The sequence below is a fragment of the Kogia breviceps genome, chromosome 14 (genome assembly GCF_026419965.1).
Source record: "Kogia breviceps isolate mKogBre1 chromosome 14, mKogBre1 haplotype 1, whole genome shotgun sequence".
NCBI lineage: Eukaryota > Metazoa > Chordata > Mammalia > Artiodactyla > Physeteridae > Kogia > Kogia breviceps.
This window is the reverse complement of record NC_081323.1, coordinates 4068170-4089443: the sequence shown is the minus strand read 5'-3', so window position 1 is coordinate 4089443 and position 21274 is coordinate 4068170. Positions and strand designations below refer to the sequence as shown.

Below are 21274 nucleotides of genomic sequence, written 5' to 3'. Positions count from 1 at the left end.
CCGGGAGAAGAGGGCCCGGGCTTTTTGCTCTAGGGCCCACAGCCTTAGCTATAGGGTCCTCAGATGCGGGGACCCTGCTCTTCCCCCGACTACATGGGCATCCCCACCCACCCACCCACCCCCTTTCCCTCTGCCGGCACCAAACCTGCAGTCAGAAACCACCGTGGCTGCCCCATGGACTTCCAGGCACTTCTGTGACCACCCTTGGAAGCCCTGGGGCACCCAAGGAATCCCAGCAGGGCTTAGTCCCTGCTCCTGAGACGCTGTCGCTGAGGCAGCGTGTAGACACGGCCTCTACGTGTTGAGGTCTACGTGTTCAGGTGTCTTTTATCTTCCTGGAAAGTGGGCTCCTCCGAACCCTTCGTGTGAGTCAGTTCCTGGTTAGGAGGTGGGATGGGGCTGCCCGCCCTCCGCCCCGATCCTGTGAGAAAACGTCCAGGTTTGAGCAATGGGGATGGGGGCACAGAAACCACGTCTGCAGAGGCTCATTTGCCCGGAACAGGTGTCCTGGCCCTGGCTCCAAAGCCTTTCCCTTCCCTCGGGTGTAGCAGGTGTGGGAAGGGAGTTGCCAGCCAGGACTTCCCCTTCCTACCGCTCTTTCCTCCGCGGCCAAGGTGAGTCGGCCAATCTGTCCCCCGTCCTCACGAGGAAACGAGCCGGCGTGGTCGTCCCCAGGACCCCCGTGACATCCGTCATCCAGGTGGGGTCTTCCTAAGAGGTGGGTGTTGGGTCTCTTCCGAAGAACAAGCTAAAACCTCCTCGTTGCTGAAGAATGACCAGAATGGTCCTAATATTGCAGGGTGACAAATATTTTGGCGACCCCCCAAGTCCCCATAAGCGGTCAGGGCCCAAGAGGTGCAAAGTCCGACCACAAGTTTTACAACATGGGACACAGACGGTCCCTAGGCCCAGCCTCTGATGACTGCTGGGAGGTCTGCGGCTGCATCCCTGATGTTGGGTGAAAATGATGTGCCGGATTACAAGCCCTTCAGTACCTGCCGCGTCGGGAGACCTGGATGTTCTGAAGGCGCTCTGGGATTCTCCGAGGAGGTCCACGCGCATCCGTGTGATGACGGGCAGGGCCGGGCTCGTGACCCCTGCCGTCAACAGGGCCCGGAGCACTTGGTGCGATGCCGGGCTGCCCAAGGCGCCCTGTTCTCATTTTGAGCTGCAGATTGCAGCGCTGGGCCTGCCAGATGACTCAGCCTCCGTAGGCCAGGGCCTGCAGCAAGGGTCAGAGTGGGGCTTGGGGGTCAGGGAGCATTCAGCCCTGGAGAATGCACGTTAAAGGGAGGGACGGTGACATTTTCAGGCTGGAAACGAATAGGACGTCCAGCGTGGACAGGTGGTGATACGCCAGTGTTCCCCTGCCCTAGAAGCAACTCAAACTCAGAGCGTGACAGGAAAATCGAGCAGGAGGAGGGGGAGGGAGGGAGGCCAGACATTTGAAACCACAACTTTCAAGGCAAGAAGTCGTCAACGAGTTCTCCTGTGACCCACTCTGCTTCTTCAGCACCTGTGACGGGTCCAACACGCGGGGCCAAGCCCCTGGACCCTTTCTTCCCCTCTGAACTTGGCTGTGGTCCGCCGATGCACGTCCACCTGGCCCACGGCCCTGAGGGGTGAGCTGGCTGCCTCACTTTAGGGGTCACTGGAGCCGCACGGGGTCCCTCAGAGCTGTGTTATGTTGGGGGAGGGGGCCACGCCCTGACCGCCTCTGTTAGCTGAGGGCATTTGGCCCTAGGACGTCTCTGAAGGGGCACAGGTGAAATTCAAAGGCCTCTCTGCATGCCTGTGCGGGTATTTTGCGATCATGACTCAGCTTATCTGCCTGGAACAGAGGAGGCTCGGGGTCAGGGCCCCAAGGTCGGCTCCCCTCAGGCCATCCTCACCTGTGTGTCCCCACGGGGAGCACATCTAACGCATACTTGTGACTCGGACCCTTCCCTGAAACCAGGCCAAAGCCCCGGCCCTGGGAGCCCGCTTGGAACTGAGTCAAGCCCGCGCCCCCTGGGCTGCGTCTACAGGCGGATACAAATGACAGTCTAGAAGGCTCTCCCGGCTGGGAAAGTCTTTTCTCATTGGATCCTCGGCACAGCCCTGTGAGGTGGGAATCAGATGCTGTCACCTATTTTAGAGGCGGGAGGACCGAGGCTCCAGAGAGGTTGAGACACCGGTACTCAGCCCAAGGGTCACGGGTGGCGGGTGTGAGTCTAGTCCCTTTTTTCTTTGTTAACACCCCGTAAAGTCTCCTGGCGGACATGTGATCCAAGGCCACGACGCAAAAGCCTATTTGCTTCTAAAAATAAGGTTGACTTGTCCCCTCGTCCCAGTAAAGAAATCACACACTTTACAGGTAGGCCAGGACCGGCCCAGTCTCCCAACCTGCAGCGGAAGAACAAAGGTGAGTTTTCGTTTACCGTGGAGTTGCCTCGAAGTCCTCTGCTCTCCTTCCTTCGTGCCACGTTGCCGGCCCGCACCCGGCAGGCTGCAGACATTTCCTACGGTTCCACGTTCCTGACGCGTGCGCTATCTGGGATCTAAGACCATGCTCCCCGCTGCACGAAGGCCACTGCCCTCAAGGTGCAGGGCTCCTGCTGGGTAAGAGCTGTGGTTTTACCCTGGTGGCCGCTAGTTTCCCTGGAGGGCAGTGGGCGTGACCTTTTCTGTTCTGTGAGCTCGCTCTGGGAGGATGGATGGAAGGTCAGTTAGAGGCCATTGCGGTGGTGGACAGGAGAGCTGGCCGTGATAGCTTAGAGATCCTGCTGAGAGACGGTAAGCGTGGGCACGTCTGTCTGGGCAGCAGGGCTGGCAGGACCCCGTTATGGACCAGAGGTGAGGAGGAAGGCCCAGCTGGAGGCTGTCTGGCCGGTCCGCCTCTTGACCCCTGGAATCATTGCTAGATGTAGAGGTCCGCAGACCTGCGACCCACCTCTGGTTCTGCTGCGTCATCCTGGGACCTGAGCTGTCGGGTCCATCTCCGAGCCTCAGTCTCTTCTCTTCTACCAGATGGAGAGGAACCCTCCCCTGGCCCAGAGGTGGACTAAAAGAGGTATCAGGAGAGATGGTGGCAGAGAACTTGGTAACGGCCAGAGAGAGGGAACTCGGCAGGTGTGTCTCTCATTCCTTTAGGGGATTTCCTACTTCGCCGAGGTCCCTCGAGCCCCCCAAATAGTACTCAGCCAATATTTGTTGGATAAACGGGTGGATTTCTGAGACAGACAAAATGGAGATTTCTTGGACAAACACGGGGCTGGAAGAAGTATATATTTGTGCTTGATTTCACGTGTTATTATGCTTATCTCTTTTTCTGCCACTGAACGTTACGAATCGGGAGCTGCACACCTTGGGAGATGGGAGAGAGACAACCGAGAAGGTTAACGTCTCCATAGACGCTCAGAATCACGGCAACTCACGGGAAGTGTGTGTGTGTGTGTGTGTGTGTGTGTGTGTGTGTGTGAATGTGTTTCTGTGTGTGTGTTTCCTCCTGCAAGTCAGAGATGCCACAGCCCGGGACGCTGATTCTCAATGTACCCAGAGAGATGACACATTGTTCCCACCCTGGGCTTGGAAGCTGGAGAGGGATATGGGGAGCCGTCGGCGTGGAGGACCCGACGGGGAGAAGGTGGCAAACTCCTCCGTGGACCTGGGCAGCCTGGCTTAGTGAAAAACAGTGACTGGTTTTTTAGTTAGTCCCTTTCTTCTTGCAGTTACTTATTCATCCTCCCCGAACTTTCTTTTACAGTAAGAGAGCGCACGGCGAAGCCGGGTACAAGCGAGTGGAACTCAGTTCATCTGATGATCTGCCCACACCCGGCTGAGTCACTCCTAATGGCCCCTGAGATGTCATTTTCTTGCTAAGACATTTGGAAAAATTTCTACCTCTGAATCACAAGCAAACACTGAATTCACCGATCTTCTCTAAGTTAGGCAAGGAAGCATGACGCACTAAGAAGTGGAAGATAGGGGCGGACGAAGTCAATGAATTCTCTGAGAACTTTGTTTTTCTCCTAATCATTCATTTGCCGAATGCAGGCTTGGGGGAGCCCCATCCGACCACTGGGGTCATCTCCAGGGGAAGTCTGGCAGCAGCCGATGTGGCGTTTCTGGATGACACTTGCTTTTCCTTATCGTCTTGGTCCTGTTCCCATAATAGACCCGAGTGTCATCCAGGAAGGGGCTTGCTGGCACCCCATCTTCTTGAGGACTGCTTCTCGCGACGAAGGGCTGGCCGCTGGTACTTAATCATTTCAGTGTCCTTGGGCGAGCGGGGTCACCCCCGGTGCACAGGGCAGTTTCGCTCCTGCCCTCCACCCCGCTGAAGCTCTGCTCAGGGTCTGTCACCAGCCCCTGCCTTTGTCACAGCCCTTCTCAGGCGAGAAGATGATATTGTCATTCATCACAGATGGCCACTTTTAATCACTTGCTGTGCTTCAGGGCAAGGGGTCACCTTCAGCCTGACAGGAGAGCAGACCTTGGGTCTCCCCCCTTGTGAACTGTCACACGCTCACCTGTGTGGTGGGAAGGGGCCACTTCTCGGGGACTGAAAAAGGCACTGTGTCTTCACCTCCTCACTGGCTCTCGCTAACCTGGCAGCCAGAGGGGCGCACGTTCCCCAGGGAGCAGGTAGCTTCATGAATAAGGACAGAGGAGAGAGACAGGCTGGCGTCAGACCTGCTGCGTGTCCGGCCGCTCTGTGCTACCCGGATGTGTTAAATCCAGATGGAGGGCTCTGTGTGCCCACAGCTAGCTTAGGCCAGATGCATAGTAGGTGCTCCGTACCCAGGGCGCTGGTGCGTCTACGCAGTCGGCTACGTCGCCACCTCCCGTCCTGTGAAGCTGACGGAAAACACTGCCTGCCCAGAGGTGCTGAGCGTTGCTCAGTCCCCAACGCAGACCTGGGCCTCGGGACTGTCATCCCGCTTTCCAGTTGAGACGGCTCGGGTCCGGGGAGAGGTGGGCCCTGCTAAGCCACAGCCTACCTGCCTGGCATCCGCCCCCTACCCCCAACCCCTGCCCCTGGCAGCACCCCAAGCTCAGCACATGCCGCCCAGGCTGAGTAAACACTGCTGGCCGCGCCGGAATCAAAGCAAACAGGGTTCCTCTTCTTCCGCCTTTTTGCCAGCTGCCCCATTAACAGGAAAACCTTTTAAGCGCTCATCTGGAAACCTGGCAAACTGAGGTGACCGAGAGAGGTGTGCTCCAGGGTGGAGGGTGGCGTGCCCAGCCCGCTGGACCCTGCTCCTCTGGCATGCAGTGACCACATGGAGATCACGGGCATCCCTCAGGCCAGCCCCCGGGCCCTCGCAGCACTTCTGCCCCCCACCGTGTCCTGCAGTGTCCCAAAATAGCTCGTGTGCTGACTCCACGTTCGATCCTGACATCCCTGTGCTTTGGAACAGTTTACGCTTTCAGCCTGGACCACCTCTTAGGGGACGGAGGAAGGAAGGAGCCCTCGGCACCGAGCCCCACCCATTAGGGCACACTCGAGAGTAAATACGTTCTTGGCTCTAAGAAAACTCGCCCTTCTGAGCAAGGCTGCTCAAACTCGCCCAGCTGCTGCTCTACACTCAACAAACATTGCCTGAGGCCCTGTTATGTATCAGGCACGCTGGGGTCTCAAAGGTAAAAGGACACAGCAGCTCCCATGCTGGCGAGGAGATAAGGCAGGAGTATAAGCAATGAGCAAACACGACCGTATGTGGAAACTGCCACTAAAGCTCTGGGGCCACCATAAGGGGTGGTGGTGTCCCTAACCCCCCAGGGTCTGATCTCCTGCTCCAGCCTGCGAGTCTGCTGGGCAGGGGAGGGCGGGTTGGGCAGGTGGGGACACAGAGGGAAGAGGAAGGGGCGAAGGCACCGGGGTAAGGAGAGTGGGGTGACTTCCTTGGAAACTGAAAGGTTCAGTCTGCGTATGTATATATTTTCTTTAATTGAAGTATAGTTGATTTACAATATTGTGTAAGTTTCAGGTGTACAGCACTATATATATATATATATGTATATATACTTTTCTTTTTCAGATTCTTTTCCCTCATAGGTTATTATGAAATATTGAGTAGGGTTCCCTGTGCTCTACGGGAGGTCCTTGTTGGTTATCTATTTTATATATAGTAGTGTGTATCTGTTAACCCTAACCTCCGAATTTATCCCTCCCCTCTGCATACTTTTTAATTTGTGAAAAATACTGCTAAGCACAGGCAGACTTCTTCCTCTTGGATTGACAGGGTCTCCTCGCCTCTTTGCCTTGGGGAGTGGCCAAGTTTGGACCAGAAGCAGGTGTGGATCATGCGCTCACTCAGCTTTGAGCAGAAAGAAATTTCCAAACTAAGAAATGTTGCCAGAGTCCTCACCTTAGAGTTCTAAGTTTGGAAAGATTCACCGGTTGTTAACATCTCCCCACGTTTGCTTAACCTCTCTCTCCATGTATCACGTTGTTACTGCTGCCCGGCTGTTTCAGAGAAAGTTGCATGGAGACCTTGAATACCTGGCAATATCTCCTGAACACAAGGCTCTGCATTTGCATAGCCCCTGGGCTAAGATGGAGTTCAGAGATTATAACGTGGCTACACTGTCATTATCCAATCTACACAGTCTGTATTCAAATGTCCACAATTGTCCCAGTCGTGTCCCTTACGGCAACTCCTCCTCTGGTCCAGGACCTGACCCAGGGTCACACGGGGCTCTTAGTCGGCACATGGCCGGGGAGGTCAGCAGACAACGGACAGGAGAGGTCCTGCAGCTGACTCCGCGGGACAAAGTTCTTCTTCCTCACCTGTGGGTTTCCCGCCCAGGATTCAGCTCAGCTCTTTGCTCTGCGGTTGGACTCCTGGGAGTGCTAGGGGCCATCTTCCCCAGAAAGTCCTCTGGCAGTAACTTCCCTGCCCGTGTCACTGACCTCACGTCGTGGGCCCCCGGAGGCCTCGAGAAAGGCACGGGGTTTAGGAGCTGACCGGCTGGGGCGTGCGGGGTGAGAAGTGACGGGCCGGGGGCTGTTGGTGGGCGTGGTTTGCTGGGAGCGCCGGGCCGAGTGCCTCCTGTGTGGCCGGCCCTTGCTGGGCGTCAGGGAGATGTGGCTGGCAGTCCGTTTGGGTCTAGCGGACTTCATCGTCTGGTAAAGGACCCAACGGCAAACAGTGAGCCCCCCGTGACAAGAGCAAAGGGGCAACAAAGCACAGAGCTGGCGGGGTGAGGGGGCAGCCAGGCCCTGGTCCGGGCAGAAGGCCGGGCAGAGCAGCTGCAGCCGCTGCATGAAGAGTGGCCCTGGCATGTCAGGGAGGGGCTGGTGAAGGCCAGTGTGAACACGGGGCTGGGCGGGAGCAGTCGTGGGCTGAGGACCCGACGGCCCGGCGTCGAGGGAGGTGTCTTCCAGAACCCTCACCATACAGGCTTTCTCAGGACCAGAGTTTGGAGGCGGTGCTGGGAAGGAAGCTTGGAGCCAGGTTCGCAAAGGCTCTGATGGCAAGCCGGGGAGTATATTTTATTTAGTTATTTTTTAGAAGTTTCTTTTTAAAGTTTTAATTTTTTTTTTTTTTAACTTTTTTGGCCACACCTCACGGCATGTGGGATCTTGGTTCCCCCACCAGTGATCAGACCCACATACCCTGCGTTGGAAGCGTGGACTCTTAACCACCGGACCGCCAGGGAAGTCCCAAGCCAGGGAGTTTAGATTCTACGTCTTGACTGTGGTTTCCCAAACTCCCAAGAATCCCATGTCACCCAGACAAATTTGGCCAAGTTCAAAAAGCAAACTTTCTCTTATTGTCATTTTACTAGTACACATACTAGTTATTTTTTTCTATTAACATCCAAGTCTACGACGGAAAAACTGTCCACCCGTGTTCCCCTGATGGTCACCTCAGCGCCACCAGTGGCTTTCAGACGGAGCACGGCTGCCGGTGAGGGGGCCATGGCAGGTTCTTGAGGGAGGGTGGGGAGACGTCTTAGTGGTTGTACGTATGACTGTAGTGAAGCCACTTCCTGCTCGGGGATTCGTGGCCTCATGTCAAGCGATGCGTTTAGACAACAGGATTTCTAATAATACAACTGGCTTGGATGGGAACGTTCTCTGGAGGTGGTCCTGGTCACCCCAGTAAGCTAGGAGCCTCGCCAACTTGGGGCCCGGAGCCAGCGCTGCTGCGCAGAGTCCACCGTGGAAGGCCTAGGCCTGGTGCCAGACTTCCACGCACCTTGCACAATGGCAGCCTTTGGTCTTGAGCTCTAGGAAATGACCGGGCAACATTCCGTGTTGGGAGAGGAAAACACTCCCCCTCCACAAGGATGATAGGGGGAGGGCTGGGGCTGGGCCTCTGGGCTGGACACACCCTCGGGTCACACTGGGAGGTAGCCTGGTCAGCTGGTCCCGTCGCTGCGATGACCAGTGCTGTGTGGGGCTCACGGCGGTGACAGGCGGCTCTACGAGAGACTGGGGACCCTGTGAAGATCTTGCCCTCGGGCGCAAGGCAAGGATGCGTGAGATCGTACACATTCAGATCGGCCAGTGTGGCAACCAGATCGGAGCCAAGGTAAGGAAAGTTCGATGACGAGTGCTGGCCTTTCCATGGTCCACAGTGCAGCCGACTCAGAAAATCCCCTAAGTTAGCAGGCAGGACCGGGAGCCCAGCAGATGGAGGCGCTTGCCGGTGTGTGACTTATTAAACGACACCTGCAGTTCAAGCGAGCCAGGAAATAGTAAAGCCTTGAAGGGTTAACTTAATTCATGTTAATTTTGTTGACAGTTACATGTGTATAATACACCTGTCAACCATTTTTACTTTGATCACCTTAGCAATGAACTTTTCATATCTAAAACCAGGAAATTGTCTCAAAACAGTTTTCCAAAGTTTCTTGGGAAAATTTTTACACCGTATCACTAAGATATCTTTCCCTCCCTCCCATGTTTATGTTATAAAGTTAAAAAAGATCAGCTACTATTTTATTTCGAATGCAACAGAAAATGAAAGAGGTAAACCTAAAAGTTTTCTGGGTCCAGCAGCAGAAATAATTAAAATATATCCTCTGGAATATAAAAGTTTTTCTCCTTCCCCCTTAAATTTTTCTAAAAAATACCTGGTACTGTTGTCCAATGCTAAAAAACAGATGCCAGAGCCCAAGGTCTCCAACCCTAATTTTAAGATGATCAGTTCTACTACATAACAACTGTCTCTTTGCTATTTCGAAATTACTTTTACTAGTATGGATTGCATTAACAATGTAATTGCATTAAAACTTTAAAAAATTTAAATGTGATAAAATGGCATAAAATTTACCATCATAACCATGTTTAAGTGTACAGTTCAGTAATGTTAAGTATATTCACACTGTCGTGCCTCCAATCTCCAAAATGCTTTTCTTCTTGCAAAACTGAAACTCGGTACCATGAAACACTAACTCCCCATTTCCCCTCCCCCTGCCCCTGGCAACTGCTATTCTACTTTCTGTCTCTATGAATTTGACAACTCTTGGTGTCTCATATAATAGTATTTGTCCTTTTGTGAGTGGCTTATTTCACTCAGCAGCGTCCTCAGTGTCCATCCCTGTTGTAGCCTGTGTCAGAATTTCCTTCCTTTTTCAGGCTGAATAATAGTCCATCCTATAGAGAGGCTGCATTCTGTTTATCCAGTCATCTGTCAATGGACACTTGGATTGTTTCCAACTTTTGGCTATTGGAACTAGTGCAGCTATGAAAAAATGGAAGTCTTTCTTTTAATACACGTGTTTAAAACCTGGGGCAAAGAAAATGACCGCTTGCAAAGGAGCTGTCATCCTTCCTTGCCTAGCGATGAGACATTCAAAACTAAAACACACAGAGAAGTGGGAGGCATGGGCCCCAACTGCTCTGAAGTTGGAAGATAAGGTGGAGAAAGGACCCCAGGAGGGAGTGGAGGGTCTAGACAGGGTCTCAGCTCTGCATCCAGAACTGTGTTGTCTAGTGGTTAGAGTCCCAGCAGCTACTTATTATTTGGGGCCATAAGAACTTTAAGACACATTTCATTTGTGGTGTGAGAGAACTTAGATTTCTTTCTTTTCCCACACCCTGAAGAGTGCTGATAATTTACTATAAAGTAATCTTGTTCGTAAGACCAAGGCCACATCAGAGCCGTCATTTACAAGATGTGGTTGGGAAAACACCCTCGGGGATTTTAACATAAATGATGCATTTTCATTGCACTTGACTATGTGCTCCTTCAGGGCAACGAAAAGGCGTTATCTCAGTAACGGTTTCCATTCCATATAAAGAGCTTGGCACCCACCTATATTAATAAATACTGTAATGTGACTGAAAGTGTAGTATGTTTCAGACAGTCACAAGAGGACAGCTATGCATAATTCTGAATTGAGTGCATACCTGATCATCCAAATGCACACAGTTTAAAAGCGTGCATAGGTGTCTTAGTGATGGGCTTTTGGGAAAACTGCATGAAAATAAATCCGCAAAGTGAAATGAGATATTACTGTGAAATCAGGTAAAATTCATTTCATTTTCACGTAATGGGATCTATACTTTACTAGCTGGACGCACTGTAAGGCCAAACTAGAGATACACTTCTGATGTGAAATTCTAAAAGAACAGCATCAATGTACACAAGGGCCTGAATTTAATGGGAGCAAAATCCAACTTAATATTTTATATGTTGACTTTTTAGTGAAGCAGTTCAGGGTGACATAAAACTCAATCTTCACTTCATGGTGAGCAGAGGTAAAGAGCACATTACGTCATGGGGTGGGCAGTTAGGAAAAGGGCCTGCAAGATCATGCTGGGGAGGGAAGGAGGCCCAGGAGCCCTCACTTCCTGTCTTTCTGCTCAATGTGCTGTCGCTGACCTGGCGCTCGTCGGGGTCCCTCTGGACACTGACCTCCCCTCCTTCTGCTTTCAGTTCTGGGAGGTGATTGGCGAGGAGCATGGGATCGACTGGGCCGGAAGCTACCACGGGGACAGCGCCCTGCAGCTAGAGAGGGTCAGCGTGTACTACAACGAGGCCCACGGTAGGACTTCACTGGCGGCCCCCGTCACCAGCCCCAGGGACGCGGCAGAGAGAGGAGGTCCCGCGAGACCACAACGCCAGATGGGGGATGACCCGAGTGACCGAGGGCAGGACTGGCCACTGGAGGGTCACTGGTCTCTGGTCACTGGAGGGGGGCACACTCTCAACACAAGCAGTTTAGGCCCCGACCTTCCTTTCTGGGTTTTATTTTATTTAATGAATTAATTTATTTTTTAATTTTTAAACAATTTTATTTCAGCTGTGCTGCACAGCTTGTGGGATCTTAGCCCCCCGACCAGGGGTTGAACGCGTGCCCTCGGCAGTGAGAGCACGGCAGTCCTAACCACTGGATCACTGGGGAGTTCTCCCTTTCTGGTGTTTAAATAAAAAGTAGACCCATTTCCAATATAAACAAAATCCCTGTCACCGGCAAGACAACAAACAAAATGGAAAACGATGGAAAAAGTTATTTCTGCAGCATTCTACAGATTTCTGTGACTGCTGTTGCAATCCAAGATATGATTTCCAGTCTTTCTATCAAAGACACCTTCTAGGAGGGCTTTTTTCTTCTGGATCCGTGTCACAAGGTTCTACTCTGATGAAACATTAACTTTTAGAAAAACAGCAGTTGGCTGACTTCTTCGTATTTTTCCACGTAGGCAAGAAATACGTGCCCCGAGCAGTCTTGGTGGACCTGGAACCTGGGACCATGGACAGCATCCGATCCAGCCGACTGGGGGCCCTCTTCCAGCCGGACAGCTTCGTCCACGGTAGGTTTTCCTGAAGGTTCCAGCGGGAAGAGAGGGGCGCCTCCTGGTGTGTTGCTGCCGACACCCTTCCCCCGACCCCAGCGGGCTAACCGAGTCCCTTGTGCCGCAGGTAACTCTGGGGCCGGCAACAACTGGGCCAAGGGCCACTACACGGAGGGGGCCGAGCTGGTGGAGAGCGTGCTGGACGCAGTGCGCGCCGAGGCCGAGGGCTGCGACTGCCTGCAGGGCTTCCAGCTCGTGCACTCGCTGGGCGGGGGCACGGGCTCGGGGCTGGGCACGCTGCTCCTGGGCAAGATCCGCGAGGAGTACCCCGACCGCATCCTCAACTCCTTCAGCGTGATGCCCTCGCCCAAGGTGTCGGACACGGTGGTGGAGCCCTACAACGCCGTGCTGTCCCTCCACCAGCTCCTGCAGAACTCGGACGCCTGCTTCTGCATCGACAACGAGGCTCTCTATGACATCTGCTTCCGCACCCTCCGGCTGGCCACGCCCACCTACGGCGACCTCAACCACCTGGTGTCCCTGACCATGAGCGGCGTCACCACGTCGCTGCGCTTCCCGGGCCAGCTCAACGCCGACCTGCGCAAGCTGGCCGTGAACATGGTGCCCTTCCCGCGCCTGCACTTCTTTATGCCCGGCTTCGCGCCGCTCACGGCCCAGGGCAGCCAGCAGTACCGCGCGCTCTCAGTGGCCGAGCTCACCCAGCAGATGTTCGACGCCCGCAACACCATGGCCGCCTGCGACCCCCGCCGCGGCCGCTACCTGACCGTGGCCTGCATCTTCCGGGGGAGGATGTCCACCAAGGAGGTGGACGCGCAGCTGCTCGCCGTGCAGACCAGGAGCAGCAGCTGCTTCGTGGAGTGGATCCCCAACAACGTCAAGGTGGCCGTGTGCGACATCCCGCCCCGGGGGCTGAGCATGGCGGCCACCTTCATCGGCAACAGCACGGCCATCCAGGAGCTCTTCGGCAGGATTTCTGAGCACTTCTCGGCCATGTTCAAGAGGAAGGCCTTCGTGCACTGGTACACGGGCGAGGGGATGGACATCAATGAATTTGCCGAAGCCGAGAGTAATATCCAGGATTTGGTGTCCGAGTACCAACAGCTTCAAGATGCCGAAGCAGCTCTGGAGGAGAAGGAGGAGGTCGGGGGGGAGGCAGAAACGGAGCCAGGAGATAAGGGACATTAACCACGAGAGCAGCTGTGTGAGGCTGGCTGCGGCGTGGAGTCACGTCCAGTGTTCTCACCCAGGATGAGTGAGTCCCCCCGGCCGTCCCTGGCCACTTCCGCACCGCAGCACCGCGACCCACACGCAGCCACCCAGTAGTAGCTTCGACACAGGACTGCGCGGGTGGGGAGGTACGGGTGGGCAGTAGGGTCTTCTGCTGGCACCGACTAACCTTGAAGAGCTCCATATTCCCTGCCCACTCGAGTCGCTGCTTTTTAATAGCCAGGTGAATTTATGGTAAAGCCCTCCCTCTGTTTAAAGATATGGACTGGCTATTTGCTGTATGCCTAGCACCGCGCCAGGCATCAGGGCTCCACACGTGGACGCGTGGGGAGCCATTGCGGTTGAGGTTAAATTGTAATCGCTTTAGCTATGCTGGTAAGTGTCCCGGAATCTGTACCTGGCATCCCGGGCTGCTAAGGCTCTTCCTGCAGGTTCTCTCTTAACTTGCTGCCCGCAACCCAACTGCTCACACCTGCCGGCCTCCAGAAAAGCCAGGTGACTGCTTGGTGTGCGGGAGGTTCACAGGGGTAAATGGGCTTCAGCGTCCACCAGTAAATTGTGGAGACCGTGTGTACGTTTCAACGTACCAACTGCAAAGGGCAAAAGGGAGGAAAGGAGAGTGGCATTCCTTCCCACAAATACCCGGGCAAAAAAATAAAAACCAAAAAACAAAAAACAAGCAAAACTCGAGAACTCCAATCCTCTGATCTTTATGTCTGAAGAGCTAGCTTTTAACATACGTGTATTTACATACTTTCAAGTTTCTTATTAATGTTTGATTCTGGGAATTCATTAATCATCATCGTTGGTTTTCCTTGTAAAGGCTATTTCGAAATGTCCTTTTCACTTTCATGCAGCAATCACCTCCTGAAAGCTCTCTGTAGCCGCTCTGTTCTTTAAAAGGCCACAGGCCCATTCAAACGGAGGAATTAAGCAGCGGTGGCTGCAGTGTCCTTTGTGGTTATGGAGGACATCGTCTCGTTAGGGAACTTTTACAGTTCAAATTAATTTGCAGAAGTTGCCATAAATGTTTGCATGAGCTTTAACCATTACATGATTTTAATCTGCTCGCGTTACAACAGGACCAGATACACAAAAGTGTAATCAGATCATCCATAACTTCTTAATTACAGTTTACCTATTCCTGACATACAGCACTGCCATCCCTTCCAGCACCGTACGGGTTTTAATGGCCTTCTAGAATTACCACGGAGCTGTCCTATTTGATCCATGGGTAGCGGGTGACAGGAGGAAATATTTACTTGCAGGCAACTGGATTTGCTCTGTAATCTGCAGTAATGAGGTAGCCGGTGAATGGGTGACAGCAGCTCATTTTGAGAAACTTCATTTTTTTAATGTATGTCTCATGAGGAAATAACTAAAACATGTACCAAGAGAAAATTAAGTCTTGCTGTTGGTATCATGACAAGTCTTCTATTTCCAGAATTACAAAATAAATAAATACTTTCTACTTGTGGTTCAAAAAGCACTAAAAACAAAAGTAGATTTAAACGTAGATTTAAGGAACTGCACCTAAACTACTCCTAGTTTGAAGTTCATAACTTCCTTAGATGCTAAAGACTTAAAACATGCGATTACATAAGAATTTACACACGATTCCTCTATCACTTTTTTTCACTTTCTCAAATCTAAAAAGGCAATTAAATAGATGCAAGAAAGGACAAAGATCTAAATTTAAAAAAAAACCTTGCTGATTTATATTACTGTAAAGATTTTTGTTTGCTCAACAGTAATCATTAAATAAAAGAAATATAATTTTAAATGGCTAAATTGCTTTACTTCAGACTAAATAAATTCCTTTTCTTGGAATTCTAACCGTCCAGACTGATTAATGTGAGTAGTTAAAAATATTTTCAGAATGCATCTCACCATCCTACTCTTTCATATGGTAAAAATAGATTAAAAAAAACCCCAAAAAACACTAGAAACCAAAAGAAATCTGTCCCCTTTGATTCTGAAGAGCCTATTCCTTTAGCTGTATGGTTGCTACAGCGACATTGGTCTCTCGGAGACCAAGAAGGTAGAATCAGAATTTTAGAGCTTGTCCAATTCCTTCACTTCACACACAAGAACACTGCGCGAGTGAAGAGACTGAATCCCTCACAAACCATTCAGGTGGTTAGTGAAATACCCACATCAAGATCTGATCAGGTCCCCCTGGTAATCTGGACACAGTGGTCCTGCCAGCTCCCAGCAGGGCATGAAGCAGGGCATCACAGTATTGGTTGTGGATTTTTTAATCACAGAGAAGGAGCCTCAAAGAATCTTTATTGAGCAGTGAATCTGTCCTTTACTCAGTTGACTTTTAATCCTTTCCATACCACAAGCCCTGTCCCTAAGTCTCATCTCTAATTATCCCATTTGCCTCCCGAATGACTTACCTCTAATTGAATTGGCTGGAAAGAATTGAGCCCTTTGCCTATCAGTTACTTTATTTGCCTGGTACCAAAAAGGCCCCACGGCCTTGTGATCCGTTTATTCCTGTCCCTGTAATGAAAGATGCCTCCTGGTACCTTAATTGTGGGGAACGGAAGCATGACAACTGAGGGGCCTTGACTTCAAAAGAGCAGGACAACAGCCTGAGGAACAGGGCACAAGGGGATCGTAGGCTGCTTCTGTCCAGCCCTGCAGCTCCTCCTCGTGTGCCCCATGCCAAGAATGAGATAAAGCCTGTAGGTCAAGTGTCCAGGGCAGGAAGTCCTCTCCAGAAGCCAACAACAAAGGCGTTTTCTTGCTCTCTTCCTTGGCATGGCGGAATGGCCCGTGAAAAATTATTGTTAGCTTAACTACCAAGCTGAGAACCTGTCCTGGGGCAGAAGCTAAACGGTGTTTCAACATTTCCTGTCCAAGTGTATCTCTCCATCTCCAGAAGTGGGTAAAACTCAAGCAGTTAACTTCGCAACTTTGTAAACTTTGGCGTTTTACTCCACCCAGTGCCTTCAAGTTTCAAAGAAAGAGAAAAACACAGCACTGCCAACAATTCTTCAACCCTAAATATTTAATAGGTAAATGAATCGCCGTGAAATCACCATGGACCTGCTGTCATGATCACGCCCTAGACCTGCAGTCCAGAAGCTTAGATGTTCACGTCAGCTCGGCCATCAGCTTGGTAAGCAAGTTGCTGAGCAGCTTTGCCTCCTTTCCTATGAGAAGTGCTCCCAGAACATAAAGATTCACTTATAAGACAATGTGAAAAGTATCTCGTGCTTAGTGAATTTCAACAATAGTGCTTCTCTATAGCTCTGAAGTACCCGATAGAAAACGAATACTACAATTGAGCATTTCCTCTTCTCATCTACGCTTTCCGGCATTATTCGCACACAGCCTGTTGAGTGGCACCACGTGGATACGGCTGCCAGCGCATTCGGACAAGGCCAGCAGACAACGCGGCCCCCCCCGACCCCAACCCACTGCTCTGACATGACGTCTGCGATTCAAACCTCAGGGGCAAGACAGCCTCAATGACGGAGCCCAAGTCTGTCAATTATGTCACGGAAAAGAGAACTTTCTCTTTTGAGACGTTTTCAAAATGTCTCCTGGATCCCTCTGGTCACTAGATGTATCTGTTCTCCCTTTAACTTTTTTTTTTTTTTTTTTTCCCAGCTGTGTGTCTTGCAGGATATTAGTTCGCCGACAAGGGATCGAACCCGTGCCCCGTGCGATGGAAGCTCCGAGTCCTAACCACTGGACCGCCAGGGAATTCACTGTTCTCCTTTAAAAGGCCCTGGTTCATATGATCACAATCCTGCAGTTGTGTGGTAGTTCCCGAACAGAAAAAGTCCGAGAGAAACCAAAAACCAACAGCAAGAGTGAACTGTACTTTAATTTATTGGCATATTGTCAATCTATGAACAAGACAGGTTTTTGTTTGTTTTTTTTTTGTTTGTTTTTGTTTTGTTTTTTTTTTTTCACGAAGGGGGATCGTTTTCAATCTGCCGTAACACGTGCCCACACATCTTCACCATGAACATGCAGCATTTCAAGCTGTAGTCAGGGTCTAGGAGGAAAAGAGAAATAGCAAGTTGCCAGTCCTTCATGTTCTCTTACAAATCCAACACGAATAGGGAAAGTAACTTCCTTATAATGAGCAGTATAATATGACTGCAGATCCAGTTCAGTCGGTTGGTGATAAACCCTGGCTCTCAGCTGTAAAAGTGCAGGTTCATGTGCACTGCCTTAGCCGAAGAGGCACTTCCCTGCTAAGTAAAACCAAACACTCTCCCCACAATGAAGAAACACTCTGCCTTTAAAAGACGCTAAATCCCCTATGCTGAGGCGGTGGGGCTGAGCGTCCCCAGCACGATGGATAGAGGACGGTCACTTCTGCTTACTGGAGCTGGACACTACTTCCTGGCCCAAAGGACATTACAAGGTGGAGGGAGTTCAATGCGGAGTCTGGCTCTGCCACGCTGCAGGCACAGGCTGGGTGATTTTTCTCAGTCAGCTTGTTGTTAAAACAAAACAACCCAACCTAAAACCAGGTCTCATTCCTCAGAATTGAGATCAGACAGAGAGGCCCGGAAGAAGGGCTCAACACCGCACCTCCAGACTTGTAATAAAATATTTACTAATTCAACGTGAAAAGTGCTTAGGGGAGACCGTTCCAGTAAGTAAAATCACTCATAAGCACAAGCTGCCAAAGGATTACTATTTATCACGTTTCCCTGCAACTGCGGGCCTGAAGATTTTTAAAGCTAAACAAGAAAATTAAATCTTAAAAACATCTTTCTGGTAATTTGCCTCGCTTGATCCTCGAAATAATAATGTCAAGAAAGCAGTTTAGAGATCAAATCACTTTAGTAGTTTGGAACACAAAAGTCTGAACTTATCAACTGTACGAAACTGTCTTACTTTGCATTGCCAACATCAGAAGTAAAATGAACCAAACTCTGAAAACATAAATGTAGCAAAACAGTATTCACTGCAGGGTCTTGACGATTTTATTGCTTGATAAAATAGCAGGACCCTTGCCTGTACTTGTAGCCCTATGTTCGGGAAGTAGTGATTTGTGAGAACATTAGCAGATGTGGGGGAAATAAAAACTCAAAGAACTGTAATTTTTCATGCTCCTGAACTGTTACATAACTCCAATAACAATTATAAAAGTGAGGAGTTTATCCTCCGAATTATTTGATCTTGTGCAGACACATGAAACAGGTTTAATTAAAATAAGATGGCTTGCTACCTAGCATTGCTCAATGAACTGAAAATCAACGTGGCAGTTACTACTGCTTGTCAGGGCCTTGAAATGACATTCTTTGATGATGCCATGGGGCTTCCACAACTTGTATGCCTGACATTATCATCCCACTAATGGACCAGATGTCGACAGAGGCAGAACTAAAATTATTTTGATTTTTAAAAGCTCTCTAAAAACGTAAGATGCAACTCTTTTTCTAAATCCACCAGCAACTTACAGATTATTCCTTTTTCACTTTCACAATTTTTATGCTGCTGCCAGAAGTCTTCTCGGTGTTTGCTTTGAATTCCGTCTTCAGTGCATCCCTCACTGCTTTTGCACAGATCTGGGAGTATCGGATGTAGCTGGAGGAACACGAGAGACAATATAAAGCTAATTATCAATGATCCAGCCAGTCATGCTGTGTGACTGTACTTTTGTTTTTCTTCCTATACTTTTCATTTTGGTTGGATTGTACATCATTGTAGAACTGAACTTAAAAATGCCTAATGGGGCTTCCCTGGTGGTGCAGTGGTTGAGAGTCCGCCTGCCGATGCAGGGGATACAGGTTCGTGCCCCGGTCTGTGAAGATCCCACATGCTGCGGAGCGGCTGGGCCCGTAAGCCATGGCCGCTGAGCCTGCGCGTCCGGAGCCTGTGCTCCGCAACGGGAGAGGCCACAACAGTGAGAGGCCCGCGTACCGCAAAAAACAAAACAAAACAAAACAAAACGAATGCAGGGCTTCCCTGGTGGCACAGTGGTTAAGAATCCGCCTGCCAATACAGGGGACTTGGGTTCTAACCCTGGCCCGGGAAGATCCCACATGCCGCGGAGCAATTAAACCCGTGTGCTGCAACTACTGAGCCTGAGCTCTAGAGCCCACGAGCCACAACTACTGAGGCCCGCGCTCCACAACGAGAAGCAACCACAATGAAAAGCCTGTGCGCAGAAACAAAGACCCAACACAGCCAAAAAAACCAAGTTAATTAACTAATTTAAAAAAATGACTAACGCAAAAGGAATCTATACAAACAAAAAGAAAAGCAGAAAGAAATGTATCAAAGTCTTAATTGGCGTTAGGTGATTTTTGGTTTTACTTCTTTGCAGTGTTTTCTCTTTAATACATATTAATTTGAAATGAAAGATGCATGTATTAGAGAAAAAAATCCCACGGCACAGTAAACAGTTCTAAATGTTAACAGAGGGTATGAGTGGTTTTTTTCCATTTCTCTATTTAAAATTTTTTATTTTATTATTCTTACAAGGTAAAGTATACATAATTAAAAGAGAAAAAAAACTATTTTGAATTAAAACAGCTCTACTTCTGATTATTTAAAGGTTTTCCTGAGAATATTGGATTCTGCTTGTCAGGTCTGCCATTGAAAATACTTTCCAACCAAGGTTTCTAAATTAAACTGAGAAGTCCTTAGAGAACATCATCAATTCTAGCAAAATATCTAACAGCCTGCTTCCTGTTTGGTAGATGGACTCCCATCAACATCTTATTTTCCAAAAGATGTCAGCTCACTTTTTACACTTTTTGAAAACAGGAAGGACAGAGGGGAGGGAGCTGCTGACTATTTTCTCATGTTTCAGGTTTTTTTGGGCCAGAGGTAGGAGTTCCAATTCCTGCTTCCACTCCTACTAATTGGTGAATTTTAAGCTGTTCAATCTTTTAGGCTAATTTATTCTGTAAAAACAATAGAACAAAGCAGAAGGATAACAGTATTTGCCCCACTGGTGGCAGGGAGGAGGAAAGACCAAGTGTGGAGAGCAGGACTGCCCCACCTGTCTCATAGCAGGTGCTTAATACACGGTCCCGCTCACTGGGCCCATCATCCTTCCAACTGTACAAAACTCTGCTTGACCCTGAAAGTCAAGACACACTTGGGTTGCCCACAGTCCCATACCCACAGAAGGTCACTACTAGGAGGTGCTACTTAATCTAGTCAAATAACAAGGGGTGTTAACCTGAGCCAGGTGAGCAGCTCAACTGGGTGCACGGGCAAAGAAACCAGGTAAGACACCTAGATCCATGCCGTCTCCATTTCACCAGAAGCCATGTCCTCCAGTGGGTCCCATAGTTTGGCTTCCCAAGAGCCACCACTCACCTTGTGGCAAAACTTTTTACACCTTACCAAGGGCTTTCACCCGTTTTACCGATAAGGAAACCTGAGAGCAAGAGGAGCCAATTTAAATTAAAAATGGATATGCCATTTTATTTCTTTTTTTTTTTTTTTTTGCGGGACGCGGGCCTCTCACTGCTGTGGCCTCTCCCGCTGTGGAGCACAGGCTCCGGACGCGCAGGCTCAGCGGCCATGGCTCAGGGACCCAGCCGCTTCGCGGCATGTGGGATCCTCCAGGACCGGGGCATGAACCCGTGTCCCGAGTCGGCAGGCGGACTCTCAAGCACTGCGCCACCAGGGAAGCCCTGGATATGCCATTTTAAAAGGCTCCACCTTAATGCTGGAACGGCCAAGTACGGTGACCGTGGTTACCTCCAGAGACCTCTCTCCGCTCCTTCGAGTTCTCAAGTTGTATGTGGCCCTGTTACTTCTAGAACGTCAACCGAGTGTAATTCAAAGGACAAAGGCCCCGCGGGTGAGAAGCGCCGTCCTCGGGAAGACACGGCACTTGTCGAGCGCGTTCACGGCGGCGCACAGGTGCTCGGCGGCGCCCCCGGCAGGTGCAGGCAGGTGCTCGGCCTCGGCGCGCCCGCATCCCACGGCCGTGACCCCGGCCTCACCGTCCGCAAGCCGCCATCTTGGGGCCGCACTCGCCGGGACCACCCCCACCCCCGCCGCGCCTGGCGTGACCTCCGACCCCGATTCGCCACGGACCTCCCCGCGCCCCAGCTGCTCGCCTCTCCCGAGGACCGGCCCTACCTGAGTCCAGCTTGTCGCCAGTACGCCACCATGATGTCGCGAGAGGGGGCGCGTCGGGCCGAATCGCGAGAACCCGTCAACGTCGGCTGAGGGTGCGGGACGACTACCGGAAGGTCAGGCCTGAGAAGCGGAAGAGGCGGAGCTCCGGACCTGCCAATCCCACCGCCTCTTGCCCCGCCCCGCCCTCCCGAATGGCCTCTGCCG

At 50.8% G+C, this 21274-nt stretch overlaps 2 protein-coding genes across 3 annotated transcripts; one reads left to right on the top strand and one right to left on the bottom strand.

Moving 5' to 3' along the window:
* Positions 1 to 8317: 8317 nt before the first annotated feature.
* Positions 8318 to 14818, top strand: TUBB1 (tubulin beta 1 class VI). 2 transcript variants are annotated; one of them, XM_059036129.2, is made up of 4 exons: positions 8318 to 8525; positions 10878 to 10986; positions 11645 to 11755; positions 11865 to 14818. In XM_059036129.2, the coding sequence occupies exons 1-4, from the start codon at positions 8469 to 8471 to the stop codon at positions 12941 to 12943; spliced, it is 1356 nt and encodes a 451-aa protein (XP_058892112.1). In that variant the 5' UTR covers positions 8318 to 8468; the 3' UTR covers positions 12944 to 14818. The 2 variants fall into 2 exon arrangements, with proteins under 2 accessions (XP_058892112.1, XP_058892111.1); XM_059036128.2 differs by lacking the exon at positions 8318 to 8525 and having other exon boundaries at positions 10719 to 10986; positions 11865 to 14759.
* A 1998-nt stretch (positions 14819 to 16816) lies between these two features.
* Positions 16817 to 21204, bottom strand: ATP5F1E (ATP synthase F1 subunit epsilon). Its single transcript, XM_059036127.2, has 3 exons — positions 21071 to 21204; positions 18424 to 18550; positions 16817 to 17003 (listed from the first exon to the last, which is right to left on the bottom strand). Exons 1-2 carry the CDS (start codon positions 21100 to 21102, stop codon positions 18427 to 18429), a joined length of 156 nt encoding a protein of 51 aa, XP_058892110.1. The 5' UTR covers positions 21103 to 21204; the 3' UTR covers positions 16817 to 17003; positions 18424 to 18426.
* Between the last annotated feature and the right edge of the window lie 70 nt (positions 21205 to 21274).